This window comes from Adiantum capillus-veneris, chromosome 4 (assembly GCF_014529385.1).
Source record: "Adiantum capillus-veneris isolate H3 chromosome 4, ASM1452938v2, whole genome shotgun sequence".
In the NCBI taxonomy this organism is placed as follows: domain Eukaryota; kingdom Viridiplantae; phylum Streptophyta; class Polypodiopsida; order Polypodiales; family Pteridaceae; genus Adiantum; species Adiantum capillus-veneris.
In genome coordinates this window covers 119,556,473-119,576,300 of record NC_140934.1, presented here as the reverse complement: position 1 = coordinate 119,576,300, position 19,828 = coordinate 119,556,473, and the positions used below count along the sequence as shown (strand labels likewise).

General features: G+C 47.9%; 2 protein-coding genes across 4 annotated transcripts in view; one reads left to right on the top strand and one right to left on the bottom strand.

Moving 5' to 3' along the window:
- Window positions 1-19,828, bottom strand: part of LOC147459892 (U5 small nuclear ribonucleoprotein helicase) — a 253,188-nt gene that overhangs the window by 197,062 nt on the left and 36,298 nt on the right. For all 3 annotated transcript variants that reach the window (XM_086511073.1, XM_086511074.1, XM_086511075.1), the window contains exons 2-6: window positions 19,544-19,608; window positions 19,256-19,451; window positions 18,594-19,053; window positions 18,453-18,518; window positions 18,064-18,168 (exon numbers count right to left, since the gene is read on the bottom strand). In XM_086511073.1, the coding sequence (XP_086367199.1) occupies window positions 18,064-18,168; window positions 18,453-18,518; window positions 18,594-19,053; window positions 19,256-19,451; window positions 19,544-19,608 (892 nt within the window). The remainder of the gene's footprint in view (window positions 1-18,063; window positions 18,169-18,452; window positions 18,519-18,593; window positions 19,054-19,255; window positions 19,452-19,543; window positions 19,609-19,828) is intronic.
- On the top strand, window positions 146-2,551 carry LOC147459894 (uncharacterized). The gene is made up of 3 exons (XM_086510028.1): window positions 146-485; window positions 537-794; window positions 2,511-2,551. Exons 1-3 carry the CDS (start codon window positions 146-148, stop codon window positions 2,549-2,551), a joined length of 639 nt encoding a protein of 212 aa, XP_086366154.1.

The window sequence follows — 19,828 nt, the reverse complement described above, 5'->3', positions numbered from 1 at the left end:
ACAACTCGCACATATGAGAGAGGTAATGCCAGAGATTACAGCGGCAAGGGAGAAGGGAAAGATAGCCTTCTACAGAGATGGACGGGTGGTGATTTTAGAGCGGCACACTGCATGACGGTGCGAGACCTATGGGACCACACTGAAGATGGCTACCTGGAATTGTAATGGGTCTATGAGGTTGGACGTGGGTGCATTTGAGGACAGTTTCAAAGACAAGGATATTGTATTCTACTCAGAGACTCATCAGGCCCTTGGACAGGTGATGCCACATGTGGAGGGATACAGATGGGCGACAGCTCACAGGACAAATGCGAGATCTGAGCATGGGAGTAGAGGTTCAGGAGGAGTAGCAGTGCTATTCAGAGAGGAACTACAACCATTACTGCATATTGTACGAAGAGATGATCATGCTAGATGTATGTGGGTGAGACTGAGAGCTGACACAGGTCGATTCCTATATATTGCCATATGTTACTTTCCTCCCAGTACATCAGTGTATGCTCCATCCAGAGGGCAGTCGCCTTTCTCTATACTAGATGATGACATATGGGAGTTTTCTAGGGATGGTGATATCATTCTCCTAGGGGACTTCAATACCCGAACGGGCAACTCGCAAACAGTCTTCTACGACACTTCAAATGAGATGCTTAGAGAGCTGGATGTAGGTGAGTTCGGACTTGACAGATGCTCAGATGACAGAGAGCAAACGGAGTATGGGAGATACCTCTTGGAAATGACGACTACACATGGATTAGCCATACTTAATGGATTACAACAATTTCCTCGAGCAACCGGTTTCACATGCTTTCCACACAGACATGGGGCCAGTACAGTGGATTATGTTATGACACAACCGAGCTTTGTCCCCTGCATTCAGGATTTCACAGTGGGAGCCAGGCCAGTGGGCATAACAGTAGATCATGCTCTCTTGACACTGTCCGTTAAATTTCAGTATAGTACAATCCAAACATCAGGAGGCAGGTCACACACCCGCTATACATTTACACCAGAGACTGATTTCGTTTATATAGAGGAGATCTGGGACCGCCTATTGGAACGCACAGCTGGCACAAATGGTACACGCCTCTCAGTGGAGGAGTGCACCACTCTACTGATTGAGACACTACATGGGGCTGCATCAGTGGCATACCCACACACTCAGCCGGGCAAGAGACGACATTCTGGGAGCATGCCCCAGAATAGTTGGTATGATGAGGAGTGCAGAGAGATAAGAGCCCACCTTCAGAGGGATCTTCTTTTAGGAGTCATCACTTACAGACAATCTCGGATTGCTTTCCGACACCTTGTACGGCGGAAGAAGCGAGCTTATCTAGCTCAGATGGAGCGAGACTTACATTAGATGTTCTTGAGTAGGGACTCGGGAGAGGCATGGGGACTCTTCCATGAGCACTCCCCTCCCCCAGTGATTACTTCACCTGTGTATGGGGCCAATATCAGCTGAGATGGTACAAAGGGCCATTGACAGGATGAGGACCGAGAAGGCATATGATCATGACGGTCTAGTAGCGGAGCACTTTATACATGCCAGGGATATGCTGATGGAGGTTCTCGCAATGTTGTTCAATCGTGCCATGTGTGAGGGATTACCTGAGACTTGGAGGTTGTCTAATATTGTGCACATCTTCAAGGCTGGTGACCCTACAGAGCCTGGGAACTACCGCACTATTATGGTTGGACACACATTGGCACGGTTGTATGCATCTATTCTGGAGTAACATTTGAGTAATTGGGCAGAAGGCGACGGTGTACGAGCAAAGGGTCAGGCCGGCTTCATGAGGGGTTTCTCCACTCTTGATCATATTCTGACCGTCAGGGCCATCATTGAGGAGGGCAGAGCACATGGGAGACGGATCTATTGTAGCTTTGTGGATTTTCGCAAAGCATTTGACATGGTACCAAGAGCTCGATTGATGCGCAGACTATAGGAAATGGGGGTGCCCATAGAGGTGGTTTGGGGGATTATGGCTTTGTACAGATCAGTGATGGGACATGTACGCACTCCGGAAGGGGTATCTAATTTAGTTCACTCTACTATTGGAGTGAAGCAGGGCTGCCCATTGTCTCCTACTCTATTTGGTATGTATGTTGATGAGGTGTCTGATTACATTGACAAAGAGGGTGACAGGGGTGCCCAGCTTGCAGGGACGTGGATCCCATTGTTGCTATATGCTGATGATATTGTGCTGATATCTGACTCACCAAAAGGTATGCAACGACATTTGGATGCTCTACGCAGTTTTGCAGAGGATAGTGGATTGTGTGTAAACCTAGGTAAAACCAAGGTTATGGTGTTTAACACCACACCGCAATGGATCAGGAGATCAGTACCTACTTTCAAATATGGTAAGGAGATTGTGGAGTATACAGATGCATACACTTACCTGGGGGTAGTCTTTACTGGGCCGAGATTTTCTTTGAGAAGAGCAGCAAAGACTAGACTAACTAGAGCTTGTGCGGCTCTAGGAGGAATGGAGAGGATGTGTTCGCAGGTTCAGTTCCAGGAACCAAGGACACAATTATGGCTCTTTGATACTTTGGTTGCTTCTACTATGTTATATGGGGTGCAGTTTTGGGGACCTTCTGTAGGCCAGGATGGTTGGAGACGTATGGAGAAGCCCCTCGTATCTATAATCTCTCGGCTGATTAGAGCCAAGGCTTCCGTACCGCATGATATCATTCGAGCGGAATTAGCTGCCCCCCCTATGGAGATTGAGGCGCTTACCAGATCAGTCTCCTTTGTACACAGTCTGTGGGATACTACCAGAGACAGATATGCAAGGGTGGCTCTAGAGTCCTCCAGACAATTACCTCTTAATGGGGATACATCATGCTGGTATGCACAGATGGCATCATGGTTTCAAGCACATGGTTTCACCATGCACAGGTTGCCTCCTTTTCAATACTCTCTACAAGCACCCTTGAGGTCTTTGATGCGGGTAGAGATTAATAGACTTAGTCGTCAGGATCTGATCCAGCTGGACACGAGGAGGACATGGATAGAGCCAATACAGGAGTTGGGCACAAAGATGGCTTTCTATAGAGAGCATCTTCTCCACCTCACGGGGGATGGGTTTGTGATTCGACCTAGCTATATGGACACGCATCTTTCTCATGGTTTGCGCTGTGCCATTGGCCAGATACGCACGTCCTCACATCAGCTCGAGATTGAGACTGGCAGATTTTGAGGGACACCAACAGATAACAGGATATGCCGCTGATGCCATCTAGAGCCAGAGACAGAGGTACATCACATATGTCATTGCACAGTGTACTATGAGATACTAGGCCTCTTTCATTGTCTATTCAGAGAAGGTTTTGGGCCTCTATCTAGGGTCATGAGTTATGAGGATTAGAGATGTCTTGGGCTATATCTACTCGAGTTACACAGGCATAGAGAAACTTTACTGAGGAGAGCTGAAGAGAGACAACCCCAAAGACATATTACAGATTTCTTTACACTGGATAATGTACACCCAGAAGAACAGGTAGAGGAGCAGCCAACAGTGGAGAGGTCTGCCCGCACTACTGGCATTCTCATAGACCGAGCATTGGAGCTAGGGAGATCTAGACGACCCCGATGGAGAAGAGGAGCTACACAATTTCGAAGGAGGCTACAGCAAAGGATTCGAGCCATACTTTTTCGTCGACCAGAGCGCAGATGAAGATGAATCTCTATGAAGATGGATCTCTACTTCCCTCCCATATTGTCTACACATTGTACAGCTTAGTTCACACATTTCACGCCTTTCACCTTTCACACCTATCAGCTTAGTTTAGGATTCCGCAGTATTTATATTTTGTTATCCTAGTTTAATTTATTTTTTTGTCAATCTGACTTTGTATCAGAGACACCGCATTGTAACTTTCTGGTCTCATAGGTCACTTTGGCCTTTTGAAGATGTTAATATAACATTTCATTTCATTTCATTTCTCTCTCTCGCTCTCTCTCTCTCTCTATATATATCCTCTAACTTCAATATTAAGTAATAAATCCTATTTATCCAAATATATTTTATATTGTTATGCGCTCCCGTTTGTGACTCTCTCTCTCTCTCTCTCTCTCTCTCTCTCTCTCTCTCTCTCTCTCTCTCTCTCTCTCTCTCTCTCTCTGTGTGTGTGTGTGTGTGTGTGTGTGTGTGTGCGCGCGCGCGCGCTGCTATACTACATGGGATTTTCTTACCTTATCCACCTTGCGTTATATACTACAACCCCGGTTTTGGTACCGGATCGAGCTAATTTTGTGTATCATGGTTGTACTCCCTAAGCCTATAGTCTTTTCACATCCACTAGAAATAGAGCTCCGTCCCCTCCTTATACATGCACATGTATTCATTCCACCACATTCGCGTTGGTTGATTTAGGGCAGTTTTAGCACTAGCTTTTTGAAGAAGATGCTTTTAGGATTAAGCGCTTTCAAATCAAGTGCTTTTGGGGCTTGCTTTTAGCATCCCTTGTACTCTTTATGAGTGCCCATAGGGCCATTCTTTCAAATATCTCGACGCAGAGCTGGAAGATTGGTTCTAGAGGAGCTGTATCCTTTGCAAATCAAAAAATAAAGAAATACCGAAAGAGGCGTCAATCTTTGGGACCAATACATCTAGGGGTGGAACTCCACCACTCCACGTGTTCCCGTGTGGATTCTCCATTTCTTTGTTATTTCAATTGTTTTGAAGTACTAAAATTGTTGCCAAGTGTGTAGATTGCCGCTTAGTCTATCTTTCTATCCGATCACTTGTCGGAAGGGATAACATTGGTATCAGAGCTTCAGGCATGTGCTTTTAGCATACCGGCTCTACCCAAAGAGGAGATTGAGCAAGATGGCACTGCCAAATTTTCTATCAAAGAATCTTGGTGTCCCTGCCTCGGACTTACTAGCGACTCCCACCCTTCTTAGTCCATCACAGATCAAGCACGCTCCCATCTTTATCGCTCTATCTTAAGGGGTATAAGCCATAAAGAACCCACGATCCTGTCGACATGGACGGGAAACAGAGAGATTCTATAGAAATTATCTATTTTTTATCCCTTTTTCACACAAAACCGATCCTATGTCAACCTACAGATGGGAGCTATGGAGTGGGATGAAGAAGAAACGAGGAGGCACTAGGGTACTCTGGGCATTGGATATCCCTGTAGGTACTGTGAGAGTGCGCGTGTGCGGAAGCGTGTGAGAGAGAAATGAAATGAAAATGAAATGTTATTTAACGTCTTCAAGAAGGCCAAAATGACCTATGAGACCAAAAAGTTACAATTGGTGAATCTGATACTATGTATGAGTACGGAAATTACAAAGTTACAAAGTTACAGAGAACTAATACTAAACACTAAGGAGAAAGGAAATGGGAGGGGGGGGGGGGGGGGTTGTTGTGGGTTCAGATGAAATCTCTCATTGGTCGCTGTCGGATCTCATCGACCTCCTCCATGGTCACAACTCTGGTTGGGCGTCTTGCGTGTCGAGCTAGAGTGATCTGTATCTACTGTTGCAGCCTTCATCAGTAGTGGGAGACCCCCCGTGGTCGTGGACGTCTGGATCTGCCAACTTCAGTGGCTCGGTCAAGCAATGTACCTCTAGTATGAGTAGGCTCTAAGATGTGTTGTAATGACTGCTCCGTTGGCTCTCCTCTATCTGGTGTAAAGAAATCTGTGATTCGTCTATGAGGCTGTCTTTCCCCTGATGTCCTCAACAAGCTCTCCCTAACTAAGTCTGCGCAACTCTAGCAGGAACAATCCGAGACACCTCTGATCCTTGTACCTCATGACCCTAGAAAAAGGTCCGAACCCTTCTCTGAATAGACAGTGGAAGCGGCCGCGTATCTCATAGTATGCCGGGCAGTGACATGTGTACTACAGCTCTGTCCCTGGCTCTAAGTTACATAGGTGACATATCCTAGCTCCTGCCGGCACCCCTCGAAATTGGCCAGTCTCGATCTGGAGCTGATGTGAGGATGTGCGTATTTGTCCAAGAGCGCATCTTATCCCATGAGATAAATGTGTATCCATATATGCAAGCCTAGTCACAAAGCCGTCCTCCGTGAGTTGGAGAAGATGCTCCCTGTAGAAGGCCATCTTTGTGCCCGACTCATGTGTCGGCTGTATCCATGTGCTCCTGGTATTTAGCTGAATCAGATCCTGACGTATGAGTCTGGTGATCTCTGTCCGTGTGAGAGACAAGGAGGGTGCATCCAAGGAGTATTGAAGCGGAGGTAATCTATCCATGCTGAGACCATGCGACTGAAACCATGGTGTCATCTGTCCATACCAACATGCTGTATCGCCTTGTAGAGCTAGTTGTTGAGATGACTCCAGTCTTTGCCCTGAGCCTCACCCACATGTACCTAGCCTGTTCATCCTTGCGTGCTATATATATCAGCGGCTGTAGTTCCTCCCTGAATAGAACTGCCACTCCCCCTGAGCCCCGTCCTCGATGCTCCGATCTGGTCTCTTGTCTGCAGGCTGTCTCCCATCTATACCCACTCACCTGTGGCATGGATTGTCCAGGTGCTTGATGCGTCTCAGAGTAGAAAATGATGTCTCCCCCCGTGAAGCTATCCTCAAAGGCCCCTACATCAAGACGGAGTGACCCATTACAATTCCAGGTTGCCATCTTTAGTGTGGTCCCATAGGTCTCGCACCGTCATGCGGGGCGTCGCTCCAATATCACCACCTTTCCATCCCTATTAAAAGCAATCTTCCCCTTTTCCCTTGCTGCTCTTATTTCCGGCATTACTTCTTGCATATGAGCAATCTGCGAGAGTGTGAGGTCATCTCCAAGAAAGATGCCAGTCCTCTTTAGAGTCGGTCTCTTCTTCAAGAAGTCTTTCTTCGCTTCCATGGAGGGGAACCGGAGAATGAGTGCCCTTTCCTTCGAGGTCTTTCCGTTGCTCCCACTTTTCTTAGTGCCCACTCTCCAAGCCCTCATATGCGTCTGCTCGTTGACCCCCACCAGAGTCATGAGTTCTTTCACCTCTTTATCTACATTATCTTGGTCTCTGAGGCCACATATCCTTACGTGTAAGGCCCGTACACATCTCCTTTGCTCCTCTTCTAGTGTCAAATTGATTATGGTTGGGTGTGGGGGTGGGGGTTATTTCCTTACCTTTTTCTTTCTTGACAATTTCGATCATTTTTCGGCCTTTTCTGCTTTTTGTTGGGTCTTTGTGATGACATCTACCCACGAGGTCGTCATTTCTTTTTGTTGCTCCCCACCTTCTTTGATGGCCCGTACTTGTTCCTTAATCGTGGTAAGCTCTTACTTGACAAAGGGTTGAAGTTCTCCCTCTTCGAGGACATCCTGCGGCCGCACCTCTGCAAGCTCTTTCTTGAGTAGTGCGATTTCCTCATCTTGGGCCTTCACGCGATCTTCGAGTGTATGTATCGTGCTTTCTTGTGCTGCCACGCGTGCGTCGAGTCCGTTAGTAGTACCTAAGAGATGGCGGTTGATCTTGCTGATGGACTCGCTCAGTTCTTCTTTGCCGCGACAGGAAAGGGAGAGGGGGTACTGGAGTGAAGAAGAGGTTTTCTCTCTCTCTCTCTCTCTCTCTCTCTCTCTCTCTCTCTCTCTCTCTCTCTCTCTCTCTCTCTCTCTCTCTCTCCTACGCGATTTCCCCCCCTCTATCTCTCTCTACACCCTTTTTTTTCCCTCTCTACGCGATTTCCCCCTCCCCCTCTTTCTCTCTCTACGCCCCCTTTTTTCTCTCTTTCTCTCTCTACGCGATCCCCCCCCCTTTCTCTCTCTACGTGCTAGGTAAGGAGGAGCGGGAGCGGGTGCGAAGCAGGGGAGCGGGGAGAGAGAGAGAGAGAGAGAGAGAGAGAGAGAGAGAGAGAGAGAGAGAGAGAGAGAGAGAGAGAGCAAGGGCAACGGGTGAGGGGCAACGAGCAGGAGAGAGAGAGAGAGAGAGAGAGAGAGAGAGAGAGAGAGAGAGAGAGAGAGAGAGAGAGAGAGAGAGCGCAGGGGCAACGACTGAGGGGCAACAAGCAGGAGAGAGAGAGAGAGAGAGAGAGAGAGAGAGAGAGAGAGAGAGAGAAATGAAATGAAATGTTATATTAACGTCTTCAAAAGGCCAAAATGACCTATGAGACCAATCAGTTACAAAATAGTGAATCTAATACCATGTCTGGGTACAAAAGAACTAGAAAAGAACTAGAAGTGGAACAAAATACTACTACTACTACTACAATCTAAAACTACGTGGGTGTAGCAGCTGATACAATAGGTACCCGGTAAACTGGATGTAACAGTGTGTGAAACAAAGATGGAAGAAATGGTGAGGATCCATCCTCATCTGCACTCTGGATGTCGAGAGAGTATGGCTCGAATCTTCTGTTGTAGTCTCCGTCGATGCTGTGTAGCTCCTCTCCTCAGTCGCTGAGAGTGCCAGTAGTGGTCGAATGAGTGTGGGACGAGCTCTGCAGTGGTGGCTGCTCCTCTAGCTGTCCCATATCTAGTGAAAAGAAATCTGTAATGTGTCTCTGGGACTGCCTCTCTCTAGCTCTCCCCAGTAAAGTGTCTCTATACCTGTGTAACTCAAGTAGATATAGTCCAAGACATCTCTGATCCTCATAACTCATGACCCTAGATAGAGGACCAAAACCCTCTCTGAATAAGCAGTGGAAACGCCCCCGTATCTCATAGAACACTGTGCAATGACATATGTAGTGCAACTCTGTCTCTGGCTCTCTCTGGCATAATCGGCATATCCTGCTGTCTGCTGGTCCCTCTGAATCTACCGGTCTCAATCTCGAGCTGATGTGAGGATGTGCGTATCTGACCAATGGCACAACGCAAACCATGAGACATATGTGTGTCCATGTAGCTGGGTCGAATCACAAACCCATCTCCTGTGAGGTGGAGAAGATGCTCTCTATAGAAAGCCATCTTTGTGCTCAACTCCTGAGGCGCCTCTATCCATGTCCTCCTGGTGTCGAGCTGGATCAGGTCCTGACGAATGAGTCTAGTGATCTCCACCCGTGTAAGAGACAGCGAGGGTGCCTGAAGAGAATACTGGAAAGGGGGCAACCTGTCCATGGTGAAGCCATGCGTCTGAAACCATGAAGTCATCTGTGCATACCAGCATGAAGTGTCCCCCTGTAGAGCTAACTGTCTGGAAGACTCAAGGGCCAATCTAGCATATCTGTCTCTAGTAGTATCCCATAGGCTGTGCACAAAGGACACTGATCTGGTAAGCGCCTCAATCTCCATGGGGGGGGCAGCTAGCTCTGCTCGAATGATCGCGTGAGGTACGGAGGCCTTGGCTCTAATCAATCGGGAGATCATAGATACCAAGGGCCTCTCCATACCTCTCCAACCATCCTGGCCTACAGAAGGTCCCCATACCTGTACCCCATACATCATAGCTGAGGCTACTAAAGTATCAAAGAGCCATAACTTTGTCCGAGTTCCTGGAACTGAACCTGCGAACACATCCTCTCCAAGCCTCCCAAGGCCGCATAAGCTCTGGTCAGTCTAGTCTTTGCTGCTCTCCCCAAAGAAAACCTCGGCCCAGTGAAGACTATCCCAAGGTAAGTGTATGCATCTGTATACTCCACAATCTCTTGACCATACGTGAAGGTCGGTGCCGATCTCCTGATCCACTGCGGTGTGGTGTTAAACACCATGACCTTGGTTTTACCAAGGTTTACAGACAATCCACTATCCTCTGCAAAACTGTGTAATGCATCCAACTGTCGCTGCATACCCTCTAGTGAGTCAGAGATCAAGACAATATCATCAGCATATAACAACAATGGGATCCACGTCCCTGCCAGCTGGGCACCTCTATCACCCTCTCTGTCAATGTAATCAGACACCTCATCAACATACATACCAAATAGAGTAGGAGACAATGGGCAACCCTGTTTCACCCCGATAGTGGAGTGAACTAAGTCAGATATCCCCTCTGGGGTGCGTACATGTCCCATCACTGATCTGTATAAAGCCATAATCCCCCAAATCAACACTGTGGGCACCCCCATCTCCTGCAGTCTGCGCATCAGTCGAGCTCTCGGTACCATGTCAAATGCTTTGCGGAAATCCACAAAGCTACAATAAATCCGTCTCCCATGTGACCTGCCCTCCTCAATGATAGCTCTGAGTGTCAGAATATGGTCAAGAGTGGAGAAACCCCTCCTGAAACCTGCCTGTCCCTTTGCCCGTACACCCTCACCCTCTGCCCAGTTACTCAACTGCTGCTCAATAATGGATGCATACAATCGTGCCAGTGTGTGTCCAACCATAATAGTGAGGTAATTTCCAGGCTCTGTAGGATCACCTGCCTTGAATATAGGCACAATAGTAGACAACCTCCAAGTCTCAGGTAATCCCTCACACATGGCACGATTGAACAACACTGCAAGAACCTCCATCAGCATATCCCTAGCATGTATAAAGTGCTCCGCTACTAGACCGTCATGATCGTAAGCCCTCCTGGTCCTCATCCTGTCAATGGCTCTCTTTACCATCTCAGTGGTAAAGAAGGTGCTCGTAGGTGGACATGGCTCTGTAGGATCTGGAAGGGGATCCTGCCCAGGAACCGTATATAACGATGTCGCATACTGGCCCCACACATCAGGAGAAGTAATCACTGGGGGAGGGGAGTGCTCATGGAAGAGTCGCCATGCCTCGCCTGAGTCTCTACTCAAGAACAACTGATACAAGTCTCGCTCCATCTGGGCCAGGTAAGCTCGTTTCTTCTTTCGCACAAGGCGCCGGAAAGCAATCCGCGACTGTCTGTAGGTGATGACTCCTAAATGAAGATCCCTCTGAAGCTGGGCTCTCATCTCTCTGCACTCCTCATCATACCAACTATTCTGGGGCATGCTCCCAGAATGTCGCCTCCGATCCGGTTGAGTGTGTGGGTATGCCTCTGATGCTGCATCATGTAGTGTCTCAGTCAATAAAGTAGTGCACTCCTCTACTGAGAGGCCTGGAGCAACTGTGCATAGACGATCCCAGATCGCCTCTGTATAAACCGAGTCAGTCTCTGGTGTAAATGTATAACGGGTGTGTGACCTGCCTCCTGATTTCTGGGCTGTACTAAACTGAAAAGATACGGACAGTGTCAAGAGAGCATGATCCACTGCTACGCCCACTGGTCTGGCTCCCACCGTGAAATCCTGAATACAAGGAATAAAGCTCGGCTGTGTCATAACATAGTCCACTGTACTGGCCCCATGTCTGTGTGGAAAGCATGTGAAGCCTGCTGCTCCAGGAAACCGCTGTAAGCCATTAAGTATGGCTAGCCCATGTGTAGTCGTCATCTCCGTGAGGTATCTCCCATACTCAGTCTGCTCTCTGTCATGTGAGCATCTGTCAAACCCCAGCTCACCCACATCCAACTCTCTAAGCATCTCATCTGAGGTGTCGTAGAAGACTGTCTGACAGTTGCCCGTTCGAGCATTGAAGTCTCCTAGGAGGATGATATCACCATCCCTAGAAAACTCCCATATATCATCATCTAGAATTGAGAAAGGCGACTGCCCTCTGGATACAGCATATACTGACGTACTAGGGGGGAAGTAACATATAGCAATATATAGAAATCGACCTGTGTCAGATCTCAGCCTCACCCACATGTATCTAGCCTGATCATCTCTCCGTACAATATGTAGTAGTGGCTGTAGCTCCTCCCTAAACAACACCGCTACTCCTCCTGAACCTCTACTCCCATGCTCAGATCTCGTGACTGTTCTGTGGGCTGTCTCCCATTTGTATAGATCCAGAGCGCAGAGGCAACGGGTGCGGGTGCAGAGCAGGGCAGAGAGAGAGAGAGAGAGAGAGAGAGAGAGAGAGAGAGAGAGAGAGAGAGAGAGAGAGAGAGAGAGCATGGGCAGCGGGTGCAGAGCGAGGCAGAGAGAGAGAGAGAGAGAGAGAGAGAGAGAGAGAGAGAGAGAGAGAAATAAAATGAAATGAAATGTTATATTAACGTCTTCAAAAGGCCAAAGTGACCTATGAGACCAGAGAGTTACAATGTGGCGGATCTGATACAAAGTCAGAGTAACAAGATGACAAAAATGAAATGACAAATGTCACAATAAAATACTATGGAATCCTAAACTACTAGGTGTGAACTAAGTAGCTAGCTGGGATAGCTAGATCACAAGAGATCCAGCATCGGTCGCTGGCGGATCTCATCAATCTCCTCCATGGTCAGTAGTATGACCGGGCGTCATGCATGTCGAGCCAAAGTAATCCGAATCCTCTGATGCACAGAGAGAGAGAGAGAGAGAGAGAGAGAGAGAGAGAGAGAGAGAGAGAAATGAAATGTTATATTAACGTCTTCTAAAGGCCAAAGTGACCTATGAGACCAGAAAGTTACAAGGTGGTGGATCTGATACAAAGTCAGAGTAACAAAATAACAACAGTACAAAACAAAGATATATACTATACTATGGGATCCTAGACTGGTCAATGTGAACTAAGAAAAAATGGGCGGCTTGCTGGGATAGCTGAATCACAGGAGATCTAGCATCGGTCATTGGCGGATCTCATCAATCTCCTCCATGGTTAGTAGTCGGACCGGGCGTCGTGCATGCCTGGCCAGAGTGCTCCGAATCTTCTGACGTAGCCTCCGTCGATGCTGTGTAGTCCTCCGCAGTCGTGGGCGCCTGGATTTCCCCAGTTCAGTCGCTCGGTCGATCAGTGGGCCTCTGGTGTGAGACGAGGGGGAGCTCTGCTGTGGGACTGGCTCTTGCGGCAGTCCCGTGTCTGCTCTGAAGAAGTCTGTGATCCGTCTTTGAGACTGGCTAGCCTCGCCACTCATCAGGCTATCTGTGCCTGCGCAGCTCGAGCAAGAACAAACCCAGGCATCTCTAATCCTCGTATCCCATGACTCTTGAGAGTGGTCCAAAACCCTCTCTGAACAAGCAATGGAAGCGGCCTCGTATCTCGTAGTAGACGGGGCAGCGGCATGTGTAGTGCAACTCTGTCTCAGGCTCCATGTCACACAAGGGGCATGTCAATAGCACATCGTATCCCATGAGACAAGTGGGTGTCCATGTATCTGGGTCTCGTCACAAAACCATCCTCCGTAAGCTGGAGAAGATGGTCTCTGTAGAAAGCCATCTTCGTGCCCAATTCCTGTGCTGGCTGTATCCATGTCCTCCTGGTGTCTAGTTGGGTCAGGTCTTGATGAGCTTGGTGATCTCTGACTGTGTAAGAGTGAGAGATGGTGCATCCAATGAGTATTGGAATGGTGGCAGCCTGTCTATGCTGAACCCTTGCGCCTGAAACCATGATGCCATCTCCCCATACCAGCATGTTGTATCTCCTTGCATGGCTAACTGTCGAGAGGACTCAAGTGCAATGCGAGCATATATGTCTCTAGGAAGTTCCCATGTGCGGTTTATGAAGGAGACTGATATGGTGAGCGCCTCAACCACTAGTGGGGGGGCCGCTAGCTCTACTCGGATAATGGCACGTGGTGCTGATGCCTTGGCTCTAATGAGCCGCGAGATAATAGAGACGAGAGGTTTCTCCATGTTCCCCCATCCATCTGTGCGACCCGGCCTCCTGTGGTGATCCAATGAAGGTCCCCATATCTCAGCTCCATAGAGCAATGCTGAAGCCACCGAAGTGTCAAAGAGCCAGAGCTTCGTCCGGGGCTCCTGAAACTGAACCTGCGAACACATCTTCTCCAATCTACCCAATGCTGCGTGGGCTCTAGTCAGTCTGGTCTCTGCTGCTCTTCTGAGTGAGAATGCAGGTGCTGACCTCCTGATCCACTGTGGGGTGGTATTAAACACCATAACCTTGGTTTTACCAAGGTCGACAGACAAACCACTTTCGTGGGCAAACCTATGCAAAGCATCCAATTGACGTTGCATTCCCTCTGGAGATTCGGAGATCAACACAATATCATCAGCATATAACAAAAGTGGAATCCATGTCCTTGCCAACTGTGCACCTCCATCACCATCGATCTCAATGTAGTCAGAAACCTCATCCACATACATACCGAAAAGAGTAGGAGAGAGCAAGCAGCCCTGCTTCACCCCAATAGTGGAGTGAACCGGTGTAGAAAGTCCCTCAAGGGTGCGTACATGCCCTACTACTGATCTGTACAATGCCATGATCCCCCAAATGAGCTATGTGGGTACTCCCATTTCCTGTAATATGCGCATCAATCTAGCTCTAGGTACTGTGTCAAAAGCTTTGCGGAAGTCCACAAAGCTACAATAGATCCGTCTCCCATGAGATCTGCCCTCCTCGATGATGGCCCTGAGTGTCAAGATATGGTCAAGAGTAGAGAAGCCTCTCCTGAACCCTGCCTGCCCAGCTGCACGCATTCCTTCCCTCTCTGCCCATCTACTCAGCTGTTGCTCAAGAATGGATGCATACAACCGTGCCAGTGTGTGTCCAATCATGATAGTGCGATAATTCCCAGGCTCCATGGGGTCTCCTGACTTGAAGATAGGTACAATCGTAGATAGGCTCCAAGTGTCCGGTAGGCCCTTCACACATGGCACGGTTAAACATGACTGCTAGAAGCTCTACTAGTAGGTCTTTGGCATGCATGAAATGCTCAGCGACTAAGCCATCATGATCATATGCTCTCCCAGTCCTCATCCTATCAATGGCTTTCTTCACCATCTCAGCGGTGAAAAAAGCACATGTGTGGGCATGGATCGGGGGGGGGGGGGGGGGGGGGGGGGGGGGAAGGGGCGGCTGTCCAAGTACTGTGTACAAAGATGATGCGTACTGACCCAGGTCTCTGTGGAGGTAACAGTAGGGGGGGGGACTGCTCATGAAAGAACCGCCACGCCTCACGCGAGTCCTGACTCAAGTATGCTCTCCCAGTCCTCATCCTATCAATGGCTTTCTTCACCATCTCAGCGGTGAAAAAAGCACATGTGTGGGCATGGATCGGGGGGGGGGGGTTTGGGAAGGGGCGGCTGTCCAAGTACTGTGTACAAAGATGATGCGTACTGACCCAGGTCTCTGTGGAGGTAACAGTAGGGGGGGGGACTGCTCATGAAAGAACCGCCACGCCTCACGCGAGTCCTGACTCAAGTATAGTTGGTATAGATCCTGCTCGAGTCGAGCCAAAAAAGCCCTCTTCTTCCGCCGCAACAGGCGTCGGAAGTCAATCTGCGACTGTCTGTGAGTGACGTCCCCCAAAAGCACCTCCCTCTGAAGTCTAGCTCTAGTCTGGCGGCACTCCTCATCGTACCAGCTATTCGGAGGCATGCTCCCTGATCGGCGTCTCTACTCAGGCTGGGTGTGTGGGTATGCCTCTGCTACTGCATCATGTATGTCTGTGTCAGTATAGTAGTTAGCTCCTCCAGAGGTCGCTCCGGGTCCTCAGTGCATAGGCGTCTGTAGATCCCGTCTATGTATACAGAATCCATCTCCTGTGTGAAGGTGTAGCGAGTAGGGGCTGCTACCCGTGGCCTGTGTGCTACACTGAAATGGAAGGAGATGGTCATCGACACAAGAGCATGATCCACTGCCACCCCGACCGGTCTGGGCCCAACTGTGAGATCGTGGATACTAGAGATGAGATTCGGCTGTGCCATGACATAGTCCACTGTACTGGCTCCATGTCTGTGTGGGAAGCATGTAAAACCTCCCGCAGCAAGAAATCTCTGTAGGCCATTCAAGATGGCCAATCCATGTGCGGTGCCCATGTCTATCAGGTGTCGCCCATACTCAGTATATTTCACATCGTGTGATGGTCTGGACAGGCCCGTCTCTAGAGAGAGAGAGAGAGAGAGAGAGAGAGAGAGAGAGAGAAGACCACAAACGCAAGATATGGTGAAGAGGGGGCAATCAGTCCCCTCATGACTACCATGAGCAGAAGACCCAACACACAATAACCCCTTGGACACCTATTTATGGGGCAAGGTCGCCCAGACAAGGTGGGTGGGGTGGGCGGCCAGCCCAAAAGTGGGCGACCGGACAGTGCAGCCTAAATGCATATGCAAAGGATGGCCAGCCCAAAGGCACACTAGCCGTACATGCATGCCCTAGACCTGTGAAGCAGCAGAGTGGTGTAAATTGAACACCCCCTCTCAGCACCTGATGCTGAAAAAACCGTGCGAAGCCGAAGATGTGAGGCGAATGATGAAGATGTCTGCTGCAACCTCCACTAACGGACAATACTCCGGCGAACTCCGCGACTGTAGCAATAGTTTGGGGTGTCCCGACCGCCAAGAAATCTACATGTGTGATGCCGTCACAAGCAGTATAGTAAACTGTTGTACTCCGCGATACAGGGTGAAGATACTGCATGAAGGTCCCTAAATAAGTGTGAAAACAACTCCTTGTCGTAAAAGAAGTGCCAATAGACATGCAAGTGTCCTGCCCAATAGGATAAACAAACGCAAGATATGGTGAAGAGGGGGCGATCAGCCCCCCATGGCTACCATGACCAGAAGACCCAATACACAATAACCAGATATGTGAGTCTGACTGTGGAAGTGGGTATCCCCCTGGCCCCATAAATAGGTGTCCAAGGGGAGGTAGGGCAATAACTCGAAAATTCCCCCACAACCCAACAAGAAATAAATGAAACATGAGGTCGCCCGGACAAGGTGGGCAGCTGGACAGTGCAGCCTAAATGCATATAAAAGTATGGCCAGCCCGGAGGCACACTAGCCGTACATGCATGCCCTAGACCTGTGAAGCAATTGAGTGGTGTAAATGTAACAGGTACCAGGTTCTAATATCCAAAACTTGAAGGCCGAGTGACTCTTTTATAGGTTTCTTTTCCATTTGCCCTACCTACCTTTTATAAATGTCATGTCAGTCATTACTAATAAATAACTTAAGTGACTGTTCATATGCCTATATGCTTAAGTGACTGTACTGTGCAAGCAAGGGTATACAACTATGACCTGTGCACGTCCTTTTAGAGGCTCAAAAGGTACCGAGCTAGATCCTAAGCTAACTAAGACTGATGTTGATCTGTGGCACTAGCTTGTCCACATGGCTCAAGTGCAATGCGCACGTGACAAGACCAGAACAAACTAGACCAGCTAGTTTGTGGACTTAACAGCGGAGTGAGACTTTAGTTGGGTCCCACCGGGCGTCCAAAAAATGAGAGCATCTATAGCAAGAAATCTACGTCATGCTCTTTACTATGGGTGGTCCTCAGTGAAATATGCAAGAAATCTCATTCCACACACATAACAAGCACTACACAGCAAGACTATACTCATGGTGACACGGTAGCAACTCCAAACCCAAATGGAAGCTTGACTATACTCAAAGAACCGATACAGACTCTGGCTGGCAGCACACTGAGCTCCAAGCCCAAGACTCACAGGTACAATGGGGGTGTCGAGACTCCAACTGTGCAGGGAGAGTGCAAGTGTGCAAGTGCTAGACAGAAGACACAAGACTCTAGACTCATCTAACTCTCTCTCTCCCAATACCAGCAATGAGCATATATAAAAAAACATAAAAGGCAGCCATCGGCTAACCCAAATATTTCTCACAGCACAGCTATGCCTATCTCCAAGAACTGGCCACGGTGTCCTCTCGACCACCACTCCCTCTGTCTGCCACATGTCCTGGACTACTAGTGTCACTGCCCAGGCAAGAGTCCACCGAGTGTGAACCCAAGGCCAACTGTAACTGCTTTCCAAAGCCAATTGTGACTACTGTCCATGTCCTGTGATACTGTAGCCTGCTACACCTATCAAGTGTTCCGGTAAGGGAGCAGGTATAGCCTGTGCCACCAAGGGTATGCGTGTCTGCAACCCCTGCAGTTGACATATATTTACCATGGGTCTAGACCTTGCACTTTCAGGTTATCCTGGATGCATCTAGTCATCGACAAGACAAAATAACCATCATGCATACTATTGTCTAAATAGTACGACATCCCCACTAATGTCGGCAATGCCCGATAATGGGTGTAAACTTATTGATCAAGTGTTTTTCGAAGAAAATTTGCTAAAACCTATCAGAACATTCATTACCTGTAAGTTCAACATTAGGCTTCACGCACATGCCCATACTCACAACAGACAAACCACTTCACAACTGATTCAGAACTAAAGCATCTAAAGAGCTCTATTCAGTTCTTCAAAACCTTTCACCTGTGTGCCATAACTGGGCATTCTGGGTTGATGACCACTTCCGGACCTCTCTAGCTTGAGACGATCTAAGCCTTTATGAGCAAAATCCACAAGATCCTTGCGATGCTGCATTTGCCAAAGAAAAAATACTTGATATGGCACAGAAGGCAAACAAAATTATCTCAGTACTTCAGGCTATGACAAGCATCCTGAGATTGCATCCTGTGATATGTAAAGATTATCAACACACTTGTAAAGTAATAGTAAACAGAAGTACACGATGTCAATCCAGAATCACTCTTCCATTGACAACAAATGGTTGCACAGATGAAAGATATTGAGCATATTGTAGCAAAGCTAAATAGAAAGGATAAGAAGTTCAAAGTGTGCGAAAGACCCATGAAGCATGCCTGCAGGATCCTCTGAATTTGCTCGAAATCGACATCTCCAAAAATGTCAAACAGCTCCCCAGCAATCTGATACAGGATATACACCACTATTAGAAAACATCCCAGTGTCAGAAATTGCCTTTATAGCAGGCAATATGATACCTCATCCCCTGAGCTTTCAGAGTCTAGTATCTGAAGTACAGTCATTGCTAGTTCATCACCAGAGAACTCTGCTCCTGTGAGTGCTATCGAGTCACAAAGATCTTTGAGCCACCTAAGATCAGCTTTGACAACTGCAGGCTCCATTCCAAAATTCGTAGGATTTGTGGTCTTAGATGTGTGCTGTGCATGCGGCAAATCCCTTGGCTGCCCTCTTTCATAATCCCAATCATGATCTTCTACCACTTCATCAATCCCATTGCTTGCTGATGACCGTGGGCTTTTGAAGTCTATGTCTGTTCCAAACTCAATTGGAGATGTTTGTGTAGCCACATACAAAGAGCCCCTAGCATTCGAAGGGCCTAATTGCTGAGCTTCCAAAGCATGAAGTCTTTCCACAAGCAACCTGACCTTCTCAAAACTTTTGTCATCAAAAGTTCCGAGCACTGAAAAAAGCTCGTCCCTGCTTGAGACAAAGGCAACCACCTCAATAAAAACATGTTACAGCAGCTTCAAAAAACTTGTAGAAGGATCTTTCTCACAAACACAAAAACACCTAGAATTTTAAAGAAGAGTTTAATCGCTTCTACCACGTACACAAATGTCAGAGAACCATTAATTTTTTATATCATATACATTTGACAAAAAATTGACAGGGCTCTCACTTTTTTCTGATAACATCAGAAAATGTTACATGGTTTTGACCATCTTCAAGTCCCATTGAATCTTGTAAATGAGTACTGAGAACCTTGTAGACAGCTGATGCTGCTTCATGGAGTTCCTCGGAGAGAACCTCTCTTCCAAGTAATTCGGCTACTGCACAAAGGAATTCTTCATATGTTTTCCGAGCACGCTGAGGTGCTGCTTACAAATTGAAGCAAACATAATGGGTCAAACTACATCATTAAAACCCACATCTCGATGAGTAAAACGGAGACAAGATTTTCACATACCATCTTTCCAGCTAGCTGAAAATCTTTGAGCAAAATCTGAGGCTCCAAACGTTGATAAGGCAGGCCTATGCAAGAACCCACAACTTTACTTGATGAAACAATAGCCAAAAAAACTAGATTACAGGAAAATGCCATTCTGATAACAAGAACACCCTCAGCCTTTCAGAGGACAGGAAGCTGGATGTCCTGCTTAATCCTCACAGTGAGCATAGACCATCTTCAAAGTTAATATATATGTTTAATTATTTGTACTGCAAATCCATAGCAACAGCTGCCCTTGAACAC